This window comes from Perognathus longimembris, chromosome 27, assembly GCF_023159225.1.
Source record: "Perognathus longimembris pacificus isolate PPM17 chromosome 27, ASM2315922v1, whole genome shotgun sequence".
Classification (NCBI taxonomy): domain Eukaryota; kingdom Metazoa; phylum Chordata; class Mammalia; order Rodentia; family Heteromyidae; genus Perognathus; species Perognathus longimembris.
The window spans coordinates 5,982,888-6,001,818 of record NC_063187.1 but is presented as its reverse complement, the minus strand read 5'-3'; the positions used below and the strand labels follow the sequence as shown (position 1 = coordinate 6,001,818).

At 40.0% G+C, this 18,931-nt stretch overlaps 1 protein-coding gene across 1 annotated transcript; it reads right to left on the bottom strand.

Moving 5' to 3' along the window:
• Window positions 1-1,878: 1,878 nt before the first annotated feature.
• LOC125342790 (vomeronasal type-2 receptor 116-like) lies at window positions 1,879-18,812 on the bottom strand. Its single transcript, XM_048335098.1, has 9 exons — window positions 18,771-18,812; window positions 17,447-17,852; window positions 16,873-16,987; window positions 11,720-11,848; window positions 7,826-7,973; window positions 5,907-6,697; window positions 5,115-5,373; window positions 3,895-4,018; window positions 1,879-2,780 (listed from the first exon to the last, which is right to left on the bottom strand). Exons 1-9 carry the CDS (start codon window positions 18,810-18,812, stop codon window positions 1,879-1,881), a joined length of 2,916 nt encoding a protein of 971 aa, XP_048191055.1.
• Window positions 18,813-18,931: the final 119 nt, after the last annotated feature.

The following is an 18,931-nucleotide window of genomic DNA, read 5'->3' as shown; positions in this document are numbered from 1 at the left end:
TCCTTAGGAGTTATTTTGTAAGTTTCCTGTGATATGAAATGATTTCCTGTGAGTTGATATGCTGTTTTGTGATTTTCCCGTGATGTGACCATGATGTCATGCTTGGAATGTTCCCCCAAACCCTATAAAAACCCAGCTGAATGGTGGGTTGGTGCTCTTGATTCAGATGTGTTGTGTTTGTGACTCTCTTGACCCCAGGCTGGAACTTACAATAAAGACTCTCATGTAAATACAGTGGCTTTTGGTCCATGGTGGACTTTGGGAACCCCAAAATCTGGGCATAACATTGGAAATGAAGAAAGCAAATAAAAGGTGTAAAGGAAGCCCCTTTTGAAGCTCTAGCAAGAGCGGGCATAGGCATGGAAGCTGGCCTTGGGAAGTGCAAACCTAGGCCTAAAAACAGGAGCCCAAAGCAGCTTGATCAAGGCCTGGTTAACCTTTGCAAAAGAAGGAAATGAGGATGACCACTCAGTTGCATGTCTTATTTTCGGGGGAAGTTCCAGAAAGATAAAGATTTAAAGTTAATGATGAAAATAGGCAGACACAAATCACACCCAGAAACAAGAATTGTATTTTTTTCGTTGCTTTTTGTACCAGAGTTTACTGGAATTATGATCACTAACAGCAATTCTCCTTTTGTATGTCTGCTTGCTTGCTTGGCCAACTTGCCAGACCACATGTGAGTGGTACAGGTGATTTTTGTCTCTAAAAACCAAATCCTACTGAGACCCAGTGCTGTTTGTCACCATCCCAGTGGTGGCAATCAGATGCTACGCATAGTTAACCAAAGACTTCTAATCCAATTGACAGTACTGATGACTCTTGTTTTGGGTTTGAGGCCTACCTGGATATCTTATATACAACAGACACTAGACTTCCTATGGGCCAAATATTCTTCTGTATGAAATAATTTGCCCATTGAAGTAACTTGTCAAGAGGCTGAGCTCTGAGGCCTAGATTCAATCATTTGCAGGCTAACTTCAGTATCTACCTTTAAAAACCACACAATGCCAGCTTCACTTAAGATGCTGCCAAGTGCTTCAGAGTACCCTCTTGTCCTTAAGGAAGCCTGAAGACACAATTGATTGAGGGGAAAATCACAATGTCTGGATCCACTTGGCTTGTGTCTGAAATCCTACTACTCAGGAAGCTGCTATCTGAGGATCATGGTTCAGAGTCAGCTAGGCAGGAAAGTTGTGACATTCTTGTCTCCAATGAACCACCAGAAAACAGGAAGTGCTGCTGTGGCTCAAAGTGGTGTTAGCCTGAGCAAACAATCTCAGGGAGCATGCCCAGGCCCTGAGTGCAAGCCTGAGGACGAAGCCAAATGAAAATGTTGTGCTCAGCTAATGGCCATTGTTACAAAGGGGAATGTCTGCCTTGTTTTAGAATGAGAAACTAATGGAACCACCAAAATTCATGTGCAAAGTTCACTGCCTTTCCTAACTGAAGGCACTTGGAGATGAACTGGCAGCCTTCTTCCTGTGAGGTGAAGGGTCTCCTAGTCTCCCTCTGTGATTTCATAAGGCCCTCTTGATAGTATCATGCTGCTACCTATCAGGGTACCTGAACACCTTGCTGGGATGGAATGATCCCAAGCTGAGAGAATGTACCAGTGTCAAGTGTCATTATGTGTACACCTAGCCCTTCATCTAGAACTTAGTAGAAAAGACTCTAATGAGATGGGAAAAGATTAAATGCATATTCAATAGCAGGAACCAAAAATATGTCAGTAAAACATAATACATCCAAAATAATTGAAGTAAAAATTTCAAAATAATAACAACTATAGGAATGGAAAATGGTGTAGACTTAGGGCAGCAAATCCATACACTAATCAAACATATGAGTTTATTCTTAACAATGGTAATATCTACTTCAATGTCTTTTATCCCTGAAGCCATGCAGACAATTCCTCTCTGGCCTCATCAAGATGATGTAGCACTTGGGGACAAAGATGCAGCCCAGGAGCCCTGCACTGGAGGCCAAGATGGAGAAGACCTCCACAGCCACCATGACTTTGCCCTTGGCACTGTGGTAGACAGGCAGGAAGGTAAGCCACACACTGCAGAACACCAGCATGCTGAAGGTCAGGAACTTGGCTTCATTGAAGGTGTCAGGCAGCTTCCTGGCCTGGAAAGCCACAGTGAAGCTGGCCAGGGCAAGGGAGCCCATATATCCCAAGACACAGTAGAAGGCAGTGAGGGAGCCCTTGTTACACAGGATGATGAGGCGGCCATGTTCAGAGTGTGTGTCTGTGTCAATGAAGGGAGGAGAGGTTCCCAGCCAGATTCCACAGAGAGTCACCTGGATCAGGAGGCAGATGGGAATGATGAAGTTAGGAGCCCCTGATACCAGCAACCTCCTCATCCTTCTCCATGGAGAAGTGACCTTGAAGGCTAGAATCACAGTGACAGTTTTAGCCAAGACAGCAGAAACAGCAACAGTGAATGCAACTGCAAATATGGTTTGCTGTAGAATACATGTAACTGTGTTGGGACGGCCAATATAGAGCAAGGAACAGAGGGAACAGAAGATGAGGGAGATGAGCAGGCTGTGGCTGATAGTTTGATTATTTGCTTTGACAATGGGAGTGTTGTGATGTTTCACAAAGACTCCAAGAACAAGTGCTGTTAGTGTCGATAAACCAAGAGCCATGCAGGCCAAGGCCATCCCCAAGGGCTCCCCATAAGCCAGGAAGCTTGCAGCTCTTAGCAGGCACCGGTTTCTCTGTGTGTTGGCATACTGGTGATCTGGACACTTCACACACTGCTCCATGTCTGGTAAGGAAACCAAATAACTATTAGTCTGTTTGCCATACTGAAAAATCAACCAAAAATTCCTACATAAAGGGAATTCTGACATTTGAATATTTAGAAGCATATTGTAAATATTACTGATTATTATCAGACATGTCAAGTATTATTTTTGTGTCTTCATCATGTTGATCACACTCTCATATTTTAGTATGATTTCATCTGTTTTACCTGCATTGACAATAAGATATTATTTATTGTCATTTCTCATAGCCTATGAATAATTTTGTGCACCACTTCTTTGTACCCTAATTCTCAGAATTGTGTATGTTACTCAAACACTTTATTCAAAATGTGGACAGTAAGGCTAGACATGTGGCCTAGTGGTAGAGTGCCTAGCATGAATGAAGCCCTGAGTTTGGTTCCTCAGCACTATATACAGAAAAATCCAAGGGTGGCTCTGTGGCTCAAGTGGTAGAATGTTAGCCTTGAGAAAAATGGAGCCAGGCACAGGAATAAGGCCCTGAGTTCAAGCCCCAGGTCTGGCAAAAAGAAATTATGGACAGTGAAGCTTGCACATTCCTTTATGTCTCTGTACAAGAAAAATAAGAGAACTGTGGCCTTCCCTTCAGCAGTTGTATTTGTGTCTGATACTCACCTGTAGGAAACAGAAAATCAAATGCTTCTTTCAAGCTATAAAGTTATGTTATGTAAAACACCTTGCCCTCTTCTAATATGCCAAACCCAACCCAGAGTGTTTGCTCTGTTCGAAGAAAGGGTCTTTGCCCTAGGCAATAAACATCTGAAAGATCTTTGTTTCCTTTGCAGTTGGAAGTTGATTTTGAACATAATGGATTCTTTGTTCCTTGAAAGGTTTTGCACTTAATATGATAGAAGTAAAGCTTACATTACTGAGTAGTTGAGTAACCATACAAACAACAGACTAGAAAAAATAATCCTATATGTAAATCAAAGCCCAAGATTTTCTCTTCAAGCAGTATCAACCAAAGTTGCAATTAAATTACTAAGTGAGGAAAGGAAAAATTTGATTTTTCATTACTAACACAGAGTTTTTGCATTGACTTGCATGGATTGGGGATGCTTGGACAGTGAGTTTCTCTCTCCGCAGTGAACTTACCTGTCCCATTAGCCATCTCATTCTCTGAGCAAGGGGTACAATCAAAGCAACAGGCAGCCTTTCCCTCCCGAGGGGCTTTCCTGAATCCAGGACCACAACTTATACTGCAGACAGAGTGGGGATCCTGAGGAAAATCACATGTATGTAAGTAACTATTTAGACTTGGGTAAATACTCCAAAATCCTATTCTTTAAAAATAGTAGAATATTAAGCATATTACTTCTGTATGTACACATTCAGTCAGTGAGGTGCATGCTGTGATACATTGCCAATCACTTGATTACAAAAAGCTTATGGTCTCTACACTCAATATCCAGTGCATTGAACTATTGAGCATTGAGGCAGCTTTAAAAATAGAGATTAATGGTGAGAACATATGTTCTCTTGGCCAGCATGTCATTGCAAGTTGTCTCCTACTCACCTATGAAATTGTGAACCGCAAGAAGGGAGTACCCTCTGTGAAACTTGCACAGCATGTTCAAAGGTAGAGCATAGACTTCCCTTTATAAATTATATGATCCCCATATGCATCATTTGTTCTGAGTTTTCAGTGGCCTTAATTGAGAATCGACTGACAGATTCTCAAGGATTCCTCTCACCAATGATGACTAGCAGGACAACTAACCAACCTCCACAGAAGGAAGCAAAATAAACCTTGCAACAACATAAAGTCATTGCTTGGGTACTTTGTCATAGTGTTCACCATTTTTTTGAAAATATGCAACTTATATTTTATGACATTATTCTGAAATAACATTTAGAGACTGTTAAATTACTTTTTTTTTTGGTCCTGGTTTTGGGGTTTGATATCAGGGTATGTGCATTGACATGGGCTTTTGTTTTGCTCAAGGTTAGTACTCTACCACTTGATCCACAATTCCACCTGAGGTTTTTGTTTGCCAATTGAGATAGTGGTCCCAAAGACTTATCTGCCAGCTCGAGCTTCAAACAGATCTTTAATCTTAGGATTGAGGATGTCTTCCTCCTGAGCAGATAAGATGGCAGTAAAAGACTTAAATATTCAGCCCTGATTTTAAATGAAGAGTCTCACAGAAGTTACTGCAAGGAATGCCTTCAATCCATAATATTTGTATCTCAGCCACCAAAGTACCTAAGACTTACTATAGTAGCTTGGTGGCATCCAAATAGATATACATTCTAAGGGTGAATTTTGCTTAGTTTTTTTGCCCTTAGAATGATCACAATTCAATCCCACCCACCTCTGTAAATGCTATGGTCCAGTGTATCACTTCTTCAGATAAATAGAGTTGATGAGCATATGGAGAAAACTTTCCTACTTTCACCTCGAGATGAAGACCGTGTGGGAAATTCCAAATGTTCACAATGTCATACTCTGCCTCCAATTTCCTTGTCTCATCCAAAATCACCTGATCTCCAGCTGGATTGTGAAATTGGATTTTCTTCAGAAAAGGGTGAAGCTGAAAGAGAGTCACCATCTTATGGTGAAATCTATCCCAACTGAAAACAGAAAACTTGAAGAAAAAAAATTCCTAATTGCTTTTAATTTCTGATTCAGAATAGAGCAATAGCAGAGTCACCTAATGAAGTATCCCCGAAGAAAATTAATGGAGGAATAAAATTTATCATTCTGAATCCTGGTGAGTCCACAAGGGTATAATTAATTTTCATGAGAAACCCAGTCCACCTAAATATTCACGAATGATGTGAATCTCAGTTGCCCAGCTAAAGTTTTCGTTAATCACTAATTCTATGAATGTTGCCCGTCAGGGGTTGGTAAATGTTAACCTAAAGTAGAATAAAACTAGATCCCTTATGAAATATATGGAAAATTCCATTTAGTAGTTCATCCCATCTCCTGCTTCTCGTTAAGAGCATGAAAATTCATATCCAAACGACCTCCCATACATTGAAACAGATATTATTTCTTGGGTTTTGGAAAAAGACATAATATACTTAAATTTCATATGGTAAGAAAACTGCAGGAAGTGGCTTTCTTCATGGGGTGTGTCATCCAACATAGAAGGCCTTACATGTGCAGGAGAAGGCACTGTCCCTTTTCTGTTTCCCATGGTTTTACTTCTGCTTGGTGAAGAAGCATTTCATGGAGAGCATGGGCCACAGTGTACACAGCGTTATATATATTGTAACTATCCACAGACAAAGTCATGTCTAAAACGTGCCGAGGCAACAAATCCAAGGAAGCATTGTGAGCACAGTTCTCCCATGTTACACAATCAGACTCAGAATTAGAGCAATTAAAAGAGACCAACCACACCTCAGCAAGGAAAATGTCTTCAGGGTATTTGGAAGGGTTCACTGCCTTGACAAACTCTGTGAATCCGGAAACATCTGGGTGATGGTGTGAAAACATGAGAGGTATCTGCGATGATCCTAACAGGAAATAATCCCTACTCATTGACAAATCCCACTGTGAATTCAGGATAAAAATCTTGCTTGTTATCCTCAGTTGCATAACAAGTAGAAATTCATGATCACCGTATATAATGAAGACATTTGCTGATGATTTGTTAACCTGGTCATTAACTGCCTTGAGTTTTGTTTTATGGAAAAGAATATTGTTCGGGAGTGCTAGCTCAAAGTCTACACAGACTCTGTTCTTGGCCATCTCTTCTTTCAATTCAGAAAGAAACCACAAGCCATTATCGTCCTCTACGGTTAACAGTCCCACCCAGTTCCATCTGAAGTGAAGCAATAAGGAGACCATGGCAGTGGCCATGGATGTGTCCTTTCGGGCCATCTGATAGAGAGCAGGGAACTTGTAATGATCGCCCAGGACTTGATCAAAAGGCCCAAAGGAAAGCTAAAGGGAATGAAAATTGGATGTTTCAGGATTGAGATGATTTAAATGCATCATAACCTCAGTCAATAGTATGTACAGTAACCAGTTGAAGTAGGTGGAATGTAAGTTTTCTTTCAGTTTTTGAAAAAATGTGCTTTTAATCACTGTACCAGCTATCAATTTTTTTGTACAATGCCTCTTGATCTTAGCCATAATTTCCATCACCTCCTCACATTTATATCAACACTGCCCATTCCTTGAATTTCCTCTTAGCATTTTCACATATGTACATTGAATATTATAGTCTATTTACTCACCTATCCACTCCCAATTCCTCTGTTCCTTTCTTAATTTCCTTAATACCTATGTCCTGCAGACAAAATGTGCTCAATTACTTTCTTGTGTTAATTCTTTATATGTTTAGTTAATTAAAGAAGTTATACCATGGAATTACTTAAATTTATAAAAATATACTTATCTATATACCATACTATGCACTTTAATCACGCATATGTGTACGTGTGTGTTCTTTTTTATATTGCATTATCCTATTTAGATTTACTTTTCACATATGACGGAACACATTCCCCTTTTCTATTTCTGAACTAGACATATGTCAACATAATATCTTGCATATGGGTATACTGGTCTGTGTGTGTGTGCGTGTGTGTGTGTGTGTGTGTGTGTGTGTGTGTGTGTTTTGTGCTAAAACAGAGGCATGAACTCAGGGCCTCATGTAATGGTTTTGGCTTTTTTCATGAAGGCTAATCCTCTACCACTTGACCAGATATTACTTCCCACATGATGCTGATTAGAAATAAGTATCCTCAGTATCTAGGATTACAGATGTGAACCACTAACACAGAGCTCAACATATCTGTATACTTTAAAGTCACTTTCCATTGACTGATTTTTTAAAGAAAATTACTAATAAGGTGCAAAACTTTAAATAATTCTGTGTTCTTCTCTAACTTTTGCATCCCCTTTTCAAATAATGGGATTATACATAACCAATTACCTCAAATTCTGTTTTTTATATTACAAAATTTCATAGGATCATCAATCCAGTGTCTTTCTCTTCTCCTCTAACATCTGAAATGTCACCAAATTTGACATTTTTATATATTACTTTACTCCTTCCACTCTCACCTGTGGAAACCTATAGAGGTTCATCAATGTCCCAAACCGGGCAGATGTTATTGCTGATGGTCCTGTAAGTACTGCTGTATACTTGCTGTGTCCCATACATGTGTAATTGAGAGTGTTGTACTTCCCAAAGAAGCAAAGAATGGCACTTCTTAATTCATTCCAAACATCAAAATCAAAATTACAGAAATTAAATCCCAGCGTCAAGTTATGTAAAAGATGAGGGTTTTTGTTGATCTCTTCAATAGCAAAAGTCAAGGCCAAAATAAACTGGTAGTTCTTGAAGATAAACCTGCGTAATGAGCATAGAAATATAAAAGTAGTATTTCCAAACTTATGACTTTAGTGAATTGAATTCTTGCTTTTCTGCTAATGAATATGCCAAAACATTATGCCACATTGGAGTAAAACGTGAATGTAATGTCTTCTGCTTATAGATGTGATTAGGAAAGGACATGAAAGGAATTTATTTGGAGAGAGATTCAGAAACTTACTTCTGCTGAGAAAGAGCTTGCTTAGTCTCCATTATCAAGTGCACCACAACCATAACCTGTTGTCCATGAATTATGGGATAGACTTACATGAGACACCAAATATTCTATGACCTTTGTCTTTGAGAAACTAGCTGTAGATACATGGAAAATATTTTGAGGCACCCACTCTAAGATATATGGTTAAATCTCAGGCAAGGATAACAAATGCCCAATTTAAGGTAATCTTTCAGAAGCAAGGTCTCATTGAAAGAAGGTTGTATAGCTATCTCTGTTCACAGACCCAACATATTGAACAGTACTTCCAGGGATATCAACAAAAACAAGATCTCAAATATCTGGTGAGGGAATTGTATTCTTATTTATGTAACAACCTAAAAAGTATGCAGTCATCTCTAAGTAACTCATTATGGACAGAGGAACCTTCAACACAGGGGATGGCAAATGAAATATGAACAAGCTCTACATGGAAATTCCCAGTTCACCATGATAAATACTATCGCATACAATGGTAAAATACCAAGGTAAAATGCAATGGCAACTACCATGTTCCCAATATTTTCAAACTGAGATCCTGGAAAGACAGGAACACAAAGGAGTAAGGAGACTTAAGGTACTTTTCTTTCAGTCCGTAAAGTCTGTATGTGCAGTGGTGTGTGTGTGTGTGTGTGTGTGTGTGTGTGTGATTGTGTGTATGTGTATGTGTGTGTGTACACTGTAAACAAATTAACCTCAAATCATCACATATTCTTTGAAAAAGGAAACAGTGGAGGCAAGATGGAAATACAAATAAGACAATGAGTTTGTTCTACATATACTGCATGTATATCTAAAACATTACAGTGGAAGCCTAACATGTTCTAAATAACTTCTAAACAGAAGAAAATAGTGATATTGAAGAAAACCTAAATGCATATACACATACGGGGAGCAACCTGAAAGCACGACTGAACACATGTGGAAAAGGTTGACAACCGTATGTAGTAAAGCTAATATTGATGGGTGGGGGCTTTTGAATGATTGAGAATGCATAAAAGTAATAATGCTTGTCCTAAGAAATGCAGAAAGGTCGACCAGTAAGGGCTAGAGTGGCTGAATGAATAAAATCTCAAGCTGACAGGACAGGTTACTATCAGTGGCCTTGATCTAATATAAGCAAGAGCAGTCCATGCAAATGAAGCCTAAAAGAAACCAAAAGTATCTATGTAACACATCACATCCAAGAGACTTTCATCAAAGAAACAAAAAGTGACATGTCTGTAATATCATGATGAAGGGAAAAAATATACAAGATGAAATATCAATTTGAAGTATGTATTTACACAGTATCCAACCAAGGAACAATGGTTAGCAGACTTTAAGCTAGTCCTTAATACAATAAAAGCTGACAATTTTATGGAGTGATGGAGGAGACAACATCAAGAGGGAGGCACCAGAATTTAATTTCACCGTTGTTTAGGAAAGCCTGACACCCACCAACTGAAGATTTCATCCAACTTCTGAATAAAACTGCTCTCATCAACATACTAATGTTCCCCAGGAGAAATCCTGGGATGGGACACAAAGCAATCAGATTTTTCAAATGTTGAAAGTGTATTGAGCCCTTGCAGACACACACTGTGGTAAAGCTAGAAATTAACAAGGAATATATGCACATAACATGAAATTCAAATGAATTATCCATCAACCATAAATAGTAAATACTAACTGAAAAGTTTTCAATTTAATTACATGATTAACGCATGGTAAACTGAATTGTTTTTTGCAGATAAATTTCAAGAAATAAATGGAAACCAGAAACAAATGAATCTGAAAACCAGGTGAATATTGAAAAAGAAGGAATAAAAGGAAAATAACCTTTGTTTAAATCAAGAGCACAGATACAGAACTAAAGAACTGCACTGCTTCTCTGAACTGTTTGTTCTTCTCCCTTTCCCTTCTTTTTTTTCTTCTTTTAAATTATCAAACTGAGATACAGGGAGGTAACAGTTGCATACCTTAGGCATTGGATACATTTCTTGTACTGTTTGTTACCTCATCCCTCGTTCCCTCTCCCCCCTCCCCCTTTTTCTTCCCCCCCCATGAGTTGTTCAGTTCCTTTACACCAAACAGTTTTGCAAGTATTTCTTTTGTAGTTGTTTGTCTTTTTTTACCTTGTGTCTCTCGAATTTGGTATTCCCTTTCTATTTCCTAGTTCTAATACCAGGATACACGGCTTCAATATACTCAGATTAGATAAAGAGATAGAGTAGGTACAACCAGAGTAAGGTGAAACAGGAAGATCACCAATAATAGAAGCTACAGTTACACATGGCACGTTGAAAGTAGTTACCACTGTGATATAACAATTGTTTCCATAACATGGAGTTCAATTCACTTAGCATCATCTAATGTGTTCATAAGGGTATAGCTATTGGGCTCTTGTGATCCTCTGCTGTGACTTGCTTAAACCTGTGCTAATTATTCCCAATAAGAGATACCATAGCGTGAATCAATTTAGCAGCAGTATCTATTAGACATTATTGTGGAAATAAAATTTATAGCTTTCCGGAGAGAGAAGTCAGAATGGGAAAACTGAGAGAATGAGGAATGGAGTGACACTATTCAAGAGTGTACCCATTACCTGAGATATGTAACTGTAAACCCTCTAAAATATCATCTTTACAATGAAATTTTTAAAATGGAAAAAGAAATAATAATTGAATAAAATGATCTATATGGACAGAAAAATGTAACAAGCTTTACTTAAGTTAAGGTGGTAGATATTGGACGATAGAACCTGCATTACCTCTCTAGAACTAGAAATACCAAAACTTAGGTTAATAAAAGGAATCAAAGAATCAAGGAGAAGTAATGGGACAAAGGATGAACCAATTCAATCGTGATCCTCACTTGACACTGTAGTGGAAATGAACTTTACAACATAGAGGGAGGGCTGTTGGAAGGGTATGAAGCAGGAGAATATGAAGGAGGGAGTAACACTGTTCAAAGAGAAATGGACACATAGCATGACTTAGGTAAGTGTAACCTCTCCAGAGATCACCTTTATAATAAGATTTAGATGAAGAAAATGAAAAATAGACTAGGGAAACACAGTAGCAATGATCACCTAGCAAGTGGTAGGTTCCACAAAAACAAAAGGGGGATAAGACTGAAGTAAAGTAATGAAGATCTTACCATTAGGAAAAGAAAGAGCTACATGGAAGGAAACCAGAGTCCTCTCCTACTAGCAAGCAGAAAACAACTAAAAAGAAGATGCAAAATAAAATAATGAACCTGTGGTGTTTGTTTTGCATGGGAGTGGGAGATCAGGGTAGAGCATTTTTGTGAGCAACTAGACTTCCCTCAGACATAGCCCATTTTGAGAACAAATCAGTAAATGGAAATACAATGATGAGATACTTACCGCATTTCCTTTTCATGCTGAGTAGCATCATTGTCACGGCTAGGTACTGTCAAGATGTAGAGAGGGAAATACGCAGCAATCATCACATCACCGTCCATGTGCACACGCTTCTTCATGGTAGAAAAGCAGCTAGTGGCAGCCAAGGAGGCAAAAGGGAGGACAAGAAGGAGAAGAAGGAGTACAAAAACAAAAAGGGACATCCCTGAAGCCTCTGCCTACATGAAATTTTGGCTGGAAGTGAAGCCCACTGTGTCAGATATGTAAAATCATATATATTTTTATAGATGTGTGTGTGTGTCTTTTTATTGACAGAGAAGTGCACTTGTAGCCCACCTTTCACAAAGCCTCTTGTGAATCCCAGAAGAATGTGTAAAACCTGTTCCTGGGGCTCTGCAGCTGCGGCCTTGCATGCAGGAGAAAAACATGAGTTGGACAACATGTTTGCAGATTCCTCTTCTTCATCCCAAGTGCCATGATTTCCTCCAAGATGACAGATAGTGAGGCCCCAGGGATGGAGTTATCCTGAACGTAGATCCAACATCTGTGTCATGAAACTTATGTATATGAAAGCTATTTGGTATGATGCAAGTGGATTGCACCAGAGCATATCATCCCAGACATACAGTGAACCGGTCAGTCACAAAAATCATTTGCAAAGGTACATCAAATAATCAAAGTTTTTAGGGCATCCTACCCAGATGGTCACTTCACCCATACCATTTCCATAACATCCACTGCACATTGGTGATTCTGTTAAGCCCAGATTTTGGGGTGCCCAACGACCACTAAAGTGTGGAAAGTGGCTGTAATAACATGAAGTCTTTGTTGCAAGCTTAAGCCTGGGATCACAATCATGACCAACACAGTGGGTATCCATCTAGAGCCACAACTTTCCATTCAGCAGAGTTTTTATAGGGTTTTGGGGAACATTCCATGAGTCACATCATCAAACAGCAAATCATGTCACACTGATGTAAATTTATGAATAATTCTTAAGAATGATTGGCCTAATCAATGGCAGGGATGGGCCTGGTGAAGGCGGCTGGCTAACTTATTGGTCTCTAAATGACTGGTTTAAACAAAACCTCAGGGTTGTGTTGCAACCTTGTTACCTGCCTGAGTCATTCTTAGCTAGAAGGGGCATGTGCAACTCCAGGTATTTTCTGTTATCTCTTTTTTTTTTTTTTGACCAGTCCTAGGCTGTGAACTCAGGGCCTGAGCACTGTCCCTTGTTTCTTTTTTTTTTTTTTTTTTGGCCAGTCCTGGGCCTTGGACTCAGGGCCTGAGCACTGTCCCTCGCTTCTTCCCGCTCAAGGCTAGCACTCTGCCACTTGAGCCACAGCGCCGCTTCTGGCCGTTTTCTGTATATGTGGTGCTGGGGAATCGAACCTAGGGCCTCGTGTATCCGAGGCAGGCACTCTTGCCACTAGGCTATATCCCCAGCCCACCTTGTTTCTTTTTTGCTCATGGCTAGTTCTCTGCCACTTGAGCCACAGTGTCACTTCTGGCCATTTTCTGTATATGTGGTGCTGAGGAATCAAACCCAGGTCCTCATGTATAGGAGGCAAGCAATCTTGCCACTAGGCCATATTCCCAGCCCCTTTCTGTTATCTCTTGATCTAGACTGGGTCATAAAGGTGTCACCCCAGTCATCCTTCGCTTGAGGGGACACATTAACCATGTTTCAGGAACAAAAAATACACTGGCCACAACTCAATACATTACTTTTGTGCCACAATGGCTAAAGCATTCTAACTTTAACTGACCTCTGGTCAAATGAAGTTTTCTCTGGGGACCTTCATTATTTTTCATTATTTTAAATTTCATTTTCTTCAGGCTATTCACATTGACATGTTCTGCATTTGTTCCAGGAAGCCTCAGGGCCTAGTCAGGCCCATGCTACAATATGCAGTTGCACCGGCTCCTAAGTTTCTTCATTCCCCCCTTCTACTGTTGACTAAGGGAGCCCATCATGGTCCCCTCTGTACATTTCAATGGCTTGCATGTTTAGGGGATGGTATTGAGATAAGTCATAGGCCAACAGATAGGGCCAAAATAGTAGAACCAAAGAACCTATCAGTCTGGCTATCAGGAGAATTTCCTATGGTGACCAGGGGAACAGTGGCTGATACCTGTTCGCTCCTTATTGCTCTCTGTTATATTTCTACCAAATGCCAAACTTTCCCTAATAATTTCTGATTGATTGGCATGAAAACAGCACCTTTTACCTAAGACTACACATGAGGAGCAAATCCAGGCTTCATGTACTTTGTAAGAACATCTCCTAGGGGTAATGAAGCAGTTACAGTTATTTACATGAGTTCTTTCTGGTTTACATTTAGATGACATTACACAAGTTCCTTAGCCTTGTAGATGCAGGTACAGGAAAACATAGTTTCACACCGAAGCCCCTATTCTGACCCAATTTATATTATAGCCAATTTGACTACATAACAACTTTACTTATAAGCTCTAATTTTAAGACATACTGATACCATTTTCTACATCCACAACCTTTCGAGGGATTGTCTTCCTTTTTGTAATCAGAAGGGAATCACTTATTTTACCTAATTCTCTTTCTAACATCTTTCCTTATCCCCACTGATGCCCTATTCTGCTAATAACATCAACCACTTACTTGAGCATTCTGTGACAGTTGACAATCCTTACTTTTCAAATCCCTTTCCTATCCAGAGGAAACTATTTTGTTTCCTCAATTTTAGCAACAGGCCATCAGTTCCATGGAATTGTCTACTTGAAAATCTCTTACAATATCCAATTTTGTTAATAGAGCTAGTTAACTCCAATCAAGTCAAGAATGTTCCCCCCAAATCATAGTTTCAGCAGATCCAAAGCACTTTCCAGCAGGAATCAGCTGCATGTGATAGAGTCCCATCTGCTTTTACCATTGTAGGGGTGCTCAGGGTGAGGATAGAGATTCTTCCAAATGACTGTCAGACTGTCCTTCATCCTTGCTCTAATGGAATGGGCAGGAGCCATGGTGATGTCAGCCAGCAGTGAATCCCTGTGGCTACAGTAGAATGTCACACATTCTTCTGGGTTGCTTACAACTTTCTGCATAGACTGGGTAGAGAAGCTAAACCTAAATTAACCTAAATCCTTACTTCAGTGAAATCTCCTAGTAATTTCCTGGTTTCTTTTTAAGCACACTAGGTTTTCTAGGCTGGCATATCACTGGATAGCTTTCAATACAGCTTTAGGCAATGGCCCTAGTCCATAATGTTTCAGGGTAATAACATTCAGTAATCAGATATTTCCAATAAGGCTAGGAATTTGTTTTCGAAAAATGACTCTGGGTTCTTGAACTTGAAGGGGGAACTGATAGGCAGAGATCATTCATTTTCTTCAGGCTGATTCAGGGGCATCGACCTTACCTAGCCAGGAACCTATAGCACCTTGGTTTACTTTACCAAGGGGTTGTCAGGACTAGTTATTAGGAACTTTCCTCCAAACTGGAGTAAATAGCTAACCTTTTAACAACTGCACAGACCTCTTCTTGGGATGTAACATGGTAGACTTTTAGCACACTGGTTTGTAAAAGCATTTTCCTCTCTGGCTGGGGAAACTGAGGACATAACAATGCCTAAACTATCTTTGCAGGCTTTAGATCACAATAAGGACAAGATCTCAGATCCACGAACTTTCTTTCTTGCGCAGATGTATCTGCTTAATATTCTCAATGCCAGTCAGGGATTTGAGTAGATGCAGGGGGTTGGTATTTTAAACTAACCCTCATTTAACAAATTTAGTTTGACTACATACTATCACAGATGACTGGCAAGTTCCTGTCCAGTTACAAAATAGATACACATGGGCAATAAAAGGCATGACTACGAACTATTTTTCTAGGAGCTCCCAGGTCTGATTAACTTTTGAAAGGCCAAACAGGAGAGACTCTAGGATGTGACACCATCTCTGCCATCCAAGCAGTGGCTTCCTGCCTCTGGATGCTACATCACTTTTGTCCCAGGAGTGACTTTTCCATGTTTCTATAAATGCACCTTTGGCATTTCTCTTGAGCTGTCACTGAACTTGGACTCAGGGCCTGAGTGCTGTCCATCAGCTCTCCAGCTCAAGGCTAGCACTCTCACACTTTGAGCTCCACACAACTCCATTTCCAGAACACTCCTGGCTGATGAGAGACAAGACTCTCTCACAGGTCCTTTCTCTGCCCAGGATGGCTTCCACAGATTACAGATCAATGAGTCTTACAAGAGGCCACTTTACTCCAATTAAAAGCAACAAGCTGGTCCACACAGAAGTAGATTTTAAGCATGCTCTTACCTGGAACTCATTAAGGGAAATTGTTACATCTTGAAAAATTGGTAGGAATTACCTGTCCTTCTCTGTGGGCTTCCTGGAAATTGTTACCAAAAAAAACCCTATAAACACAAAGGAATGGCAATTAAAAACTAATTTGGTAGCCATAATTTTCCTTTTCTGATTTTGCAACAATCATTTAGGACAATTTTACTTCCAAATTTCTTATCTAGAAATGCATTCTTGATCTCCAAAGCCTTTTACTCACCTCTGCTTTAACACTAACAATTTAGTTGTTTTTATTTTGTTTTTGTTTTTTTGGTAGTGTATTTGAGATAATTTATTTGTGCCCATGATTCCTCTTTACTTGGGAATTCTTTTACTTTCTTTTATGGGGTCAGCTGGCTACACTGAATCAGCAAGTTGAATTTCCCTTATTTACTTTTTGTGGTCCCTTCCTGTCCCATGTATTACCTTATTTCATCATCTTTGATGCAAGAAATACAGCTGAGGAACCAGAGGCTCAAAATGATTAGCTCCCTGGTCACAGAGCTAAGAGCTAATAAAAGTGACCCTAGGATTCTTCTCCCTGAGACTTTGCTTGAACACAGCAGGAGGGAATCTCTGTTCAGAACTCCTTTGATGAAGGTCCCACTGTGTGCTAGACAAGCCAGACCCAAAGGGGCACTGTCCTGGTTTCAACCATGTGAAAATTCCTCTCTACTGGCTGGAGACCTCAGGGAGCATGGCAGACAAGCATGCCTTGCTTAGGCACTGATGCCCATAGGGCTCTCCAGCTGGAAGGTGCTTCAAAGGGACAGGACTCCTTGATGCTGCTGCATGGAGAGGCTTGGAGAACGCTGTGCACACACCTGTTGCCCTTCAGGGCTCTCGAGGGCCACTGAGCAGGCTCCGTATCTGCTTCCAAGCTTCTCCCTGGAGAAGTAAAGGGCTTGTGGCAGATGGCTTGCAGGGTGATCTCTTGCTCTTGTGTAAGTTTTCAAATAGTTCTGACCCATAATTCAACTGACCAGCATTTCCAGAATGTGGCAAGCATTAGATCTCAAAGACTGAACCTCCCAATAAGCAGGTAAAATGTTCACATTCTTCTTACAATTCATTATTAAAAATTGTCCAAAGTTTATTAAAAGTGACATTGTCGTGTTTTGTTGTTTAAGTAAAAAAGAGTGAATATTAACACAGTGAACAAAATAGTTTGGAAAGTCAGCGCAGCCTCTTATCAAAATAAAAATACCATAAAATGGCTTTAAATTTTAAATGAGGGTGACAATTCCTCTTTAGCATGAAGTATAACTACAGAGATAATTTTACCACGCTTCTCATTTAAGGGCCAAAAAAAAAACATATCAAAAAACAAAGAGAAAGAGAAGTGGGTGTGGTGTGGTGGGAGGAAGAGCTCATCTGTTAGAATCGATAATGGCCAACTTTGATTCCACCTTCCACAGCTTCCTTTGCAGCATGAGCAAGACATCTTCCATCTGCTTAGAGACTTCTCTATTTCAGCTCTGCTTTCAAGATTAAAAAGCTCTTTATCTTCTGGCAACATCTGCTTTTCAGAGGACCCTAAAGCATAACTTTCAATGGCTTCAACACTGAGACTAAACAAGTTCTGCTTGTAATTTATGTTCTTGGGAGTGTATCTGTATGTGTAGCCCAGGTTGAGGGAGCAGCCTGCACAGTACAGAGTCTCCAGAATGCAACCGTCTCCATCGTTGCATTTGGATAATTTCTTTTCCTTATTCACAGAGACATTACAGGAGAAACAGTGCAACAGGCTGCAGTTGGTGTCTTCCTGGCATTCATTTTTAGCAACCAGCTTTCCAATGGTCACCTGAAAACAAAAGAGACCAAAGAAAGGCTCCACTGACCTGTCCTACAGAACGGCCAATCTCCATCCTACTCCTCAGAGCTTGATGAACTGTCTTGGAGCCAGCTTGTCCTCTTCCTCCATGAATGCACAGCCCCTTATTGCTGTTCCACCATGTGGATTCCCTCCAGGGCCTGTGCCACCACGTGGACTGGCTAAGATGCACCTTTGCCAGATCACCCCTCCTGTGGATAAGCACACAAGCCCATCCTTGGTTTTTCCTGTCCTTTCCTATTGGTCTCTGACTGAGAAACCCAAGCAGTTTTTTTTTTAACAATGATAAACCTTTACATCCAAATTTCTGACACTTAGCCCTGATTTTTAAATTAAAGAAACATTTTTTAACTATAGTTACTCTTTAAAACAATGCAATAATACTTTAAAGCAATTGGTAATGCCCAAACTTGATGACCATTTGAATTCAAACTTAAACTCAGTCATTTTACATCATATTAACAGTCTTGAACATGTTCACACCCACACATGCACACACACTCACATACATATTCAAAAGATCTTAAAGCATGCAAAATAAACATCAGCCATCCATTTTCCAGTGTCAAGGGGTATTTTTGCCAATCTTACTCCTGCAACACCCAAATTTTAGGACAAAACTTTTACTGAATGACTGTAGCATTCTCCAGTCACATTTTCCAGGGCTTGATAGTTTTAGGAAAACATTTTAGCACAGCAAATAATTTTCTGCTGAAGAAGACTGGTTGGTGGTACTGTCAGACTGTCCCATTTCATCAGTCAGAGTCACAAACAACACAGAGATGACAGCAAAGAGACTGTCAGAGTCACAAACAACACAGAGATGACAGCACTGTGGGGGGAGGTTCATCAAGCAAAAATTTAGAAGTGTCTCAACAGGTGACGAACCCGCTCACGTTGGGGCTTGGGGTTGTCTCCCATAGACTCCATCGGTGGCCCTTTAGTGCATCCACCAGGACCCTATACTGACCATTCAGACCAACCTGCGGTTTCAGATTCAGATTCACATTCAGATTCAGAGAAATGGCAATGCCTCAGACTTACCGATC

Excerpts from the sequence above, each read along its gene's own strand:
- LOC125342790 (XM_048335098.1), bottom strand. The coding sequence starts at position 18,812 with ATGGAGTCTATGGGAGACAACCCCAAGCCCCAACGTGAGCGG. Across the intron at positions 17,853-18,770 it reads CCAAGCCCCAACGTGAGCGG|GTGACCATTGGAAAGCTGGT; the intron begins GTTCGTCACCTG and ends TTTTGTTTTCAG. Across the intron at positions 7,974-11,719 it reads CAGCATGAAAAGGAAATGCG|AAGTGCCATTCTTTGCTTCT; the intron begins GTAAGTATCTCA and ends GAATGAATTAAG.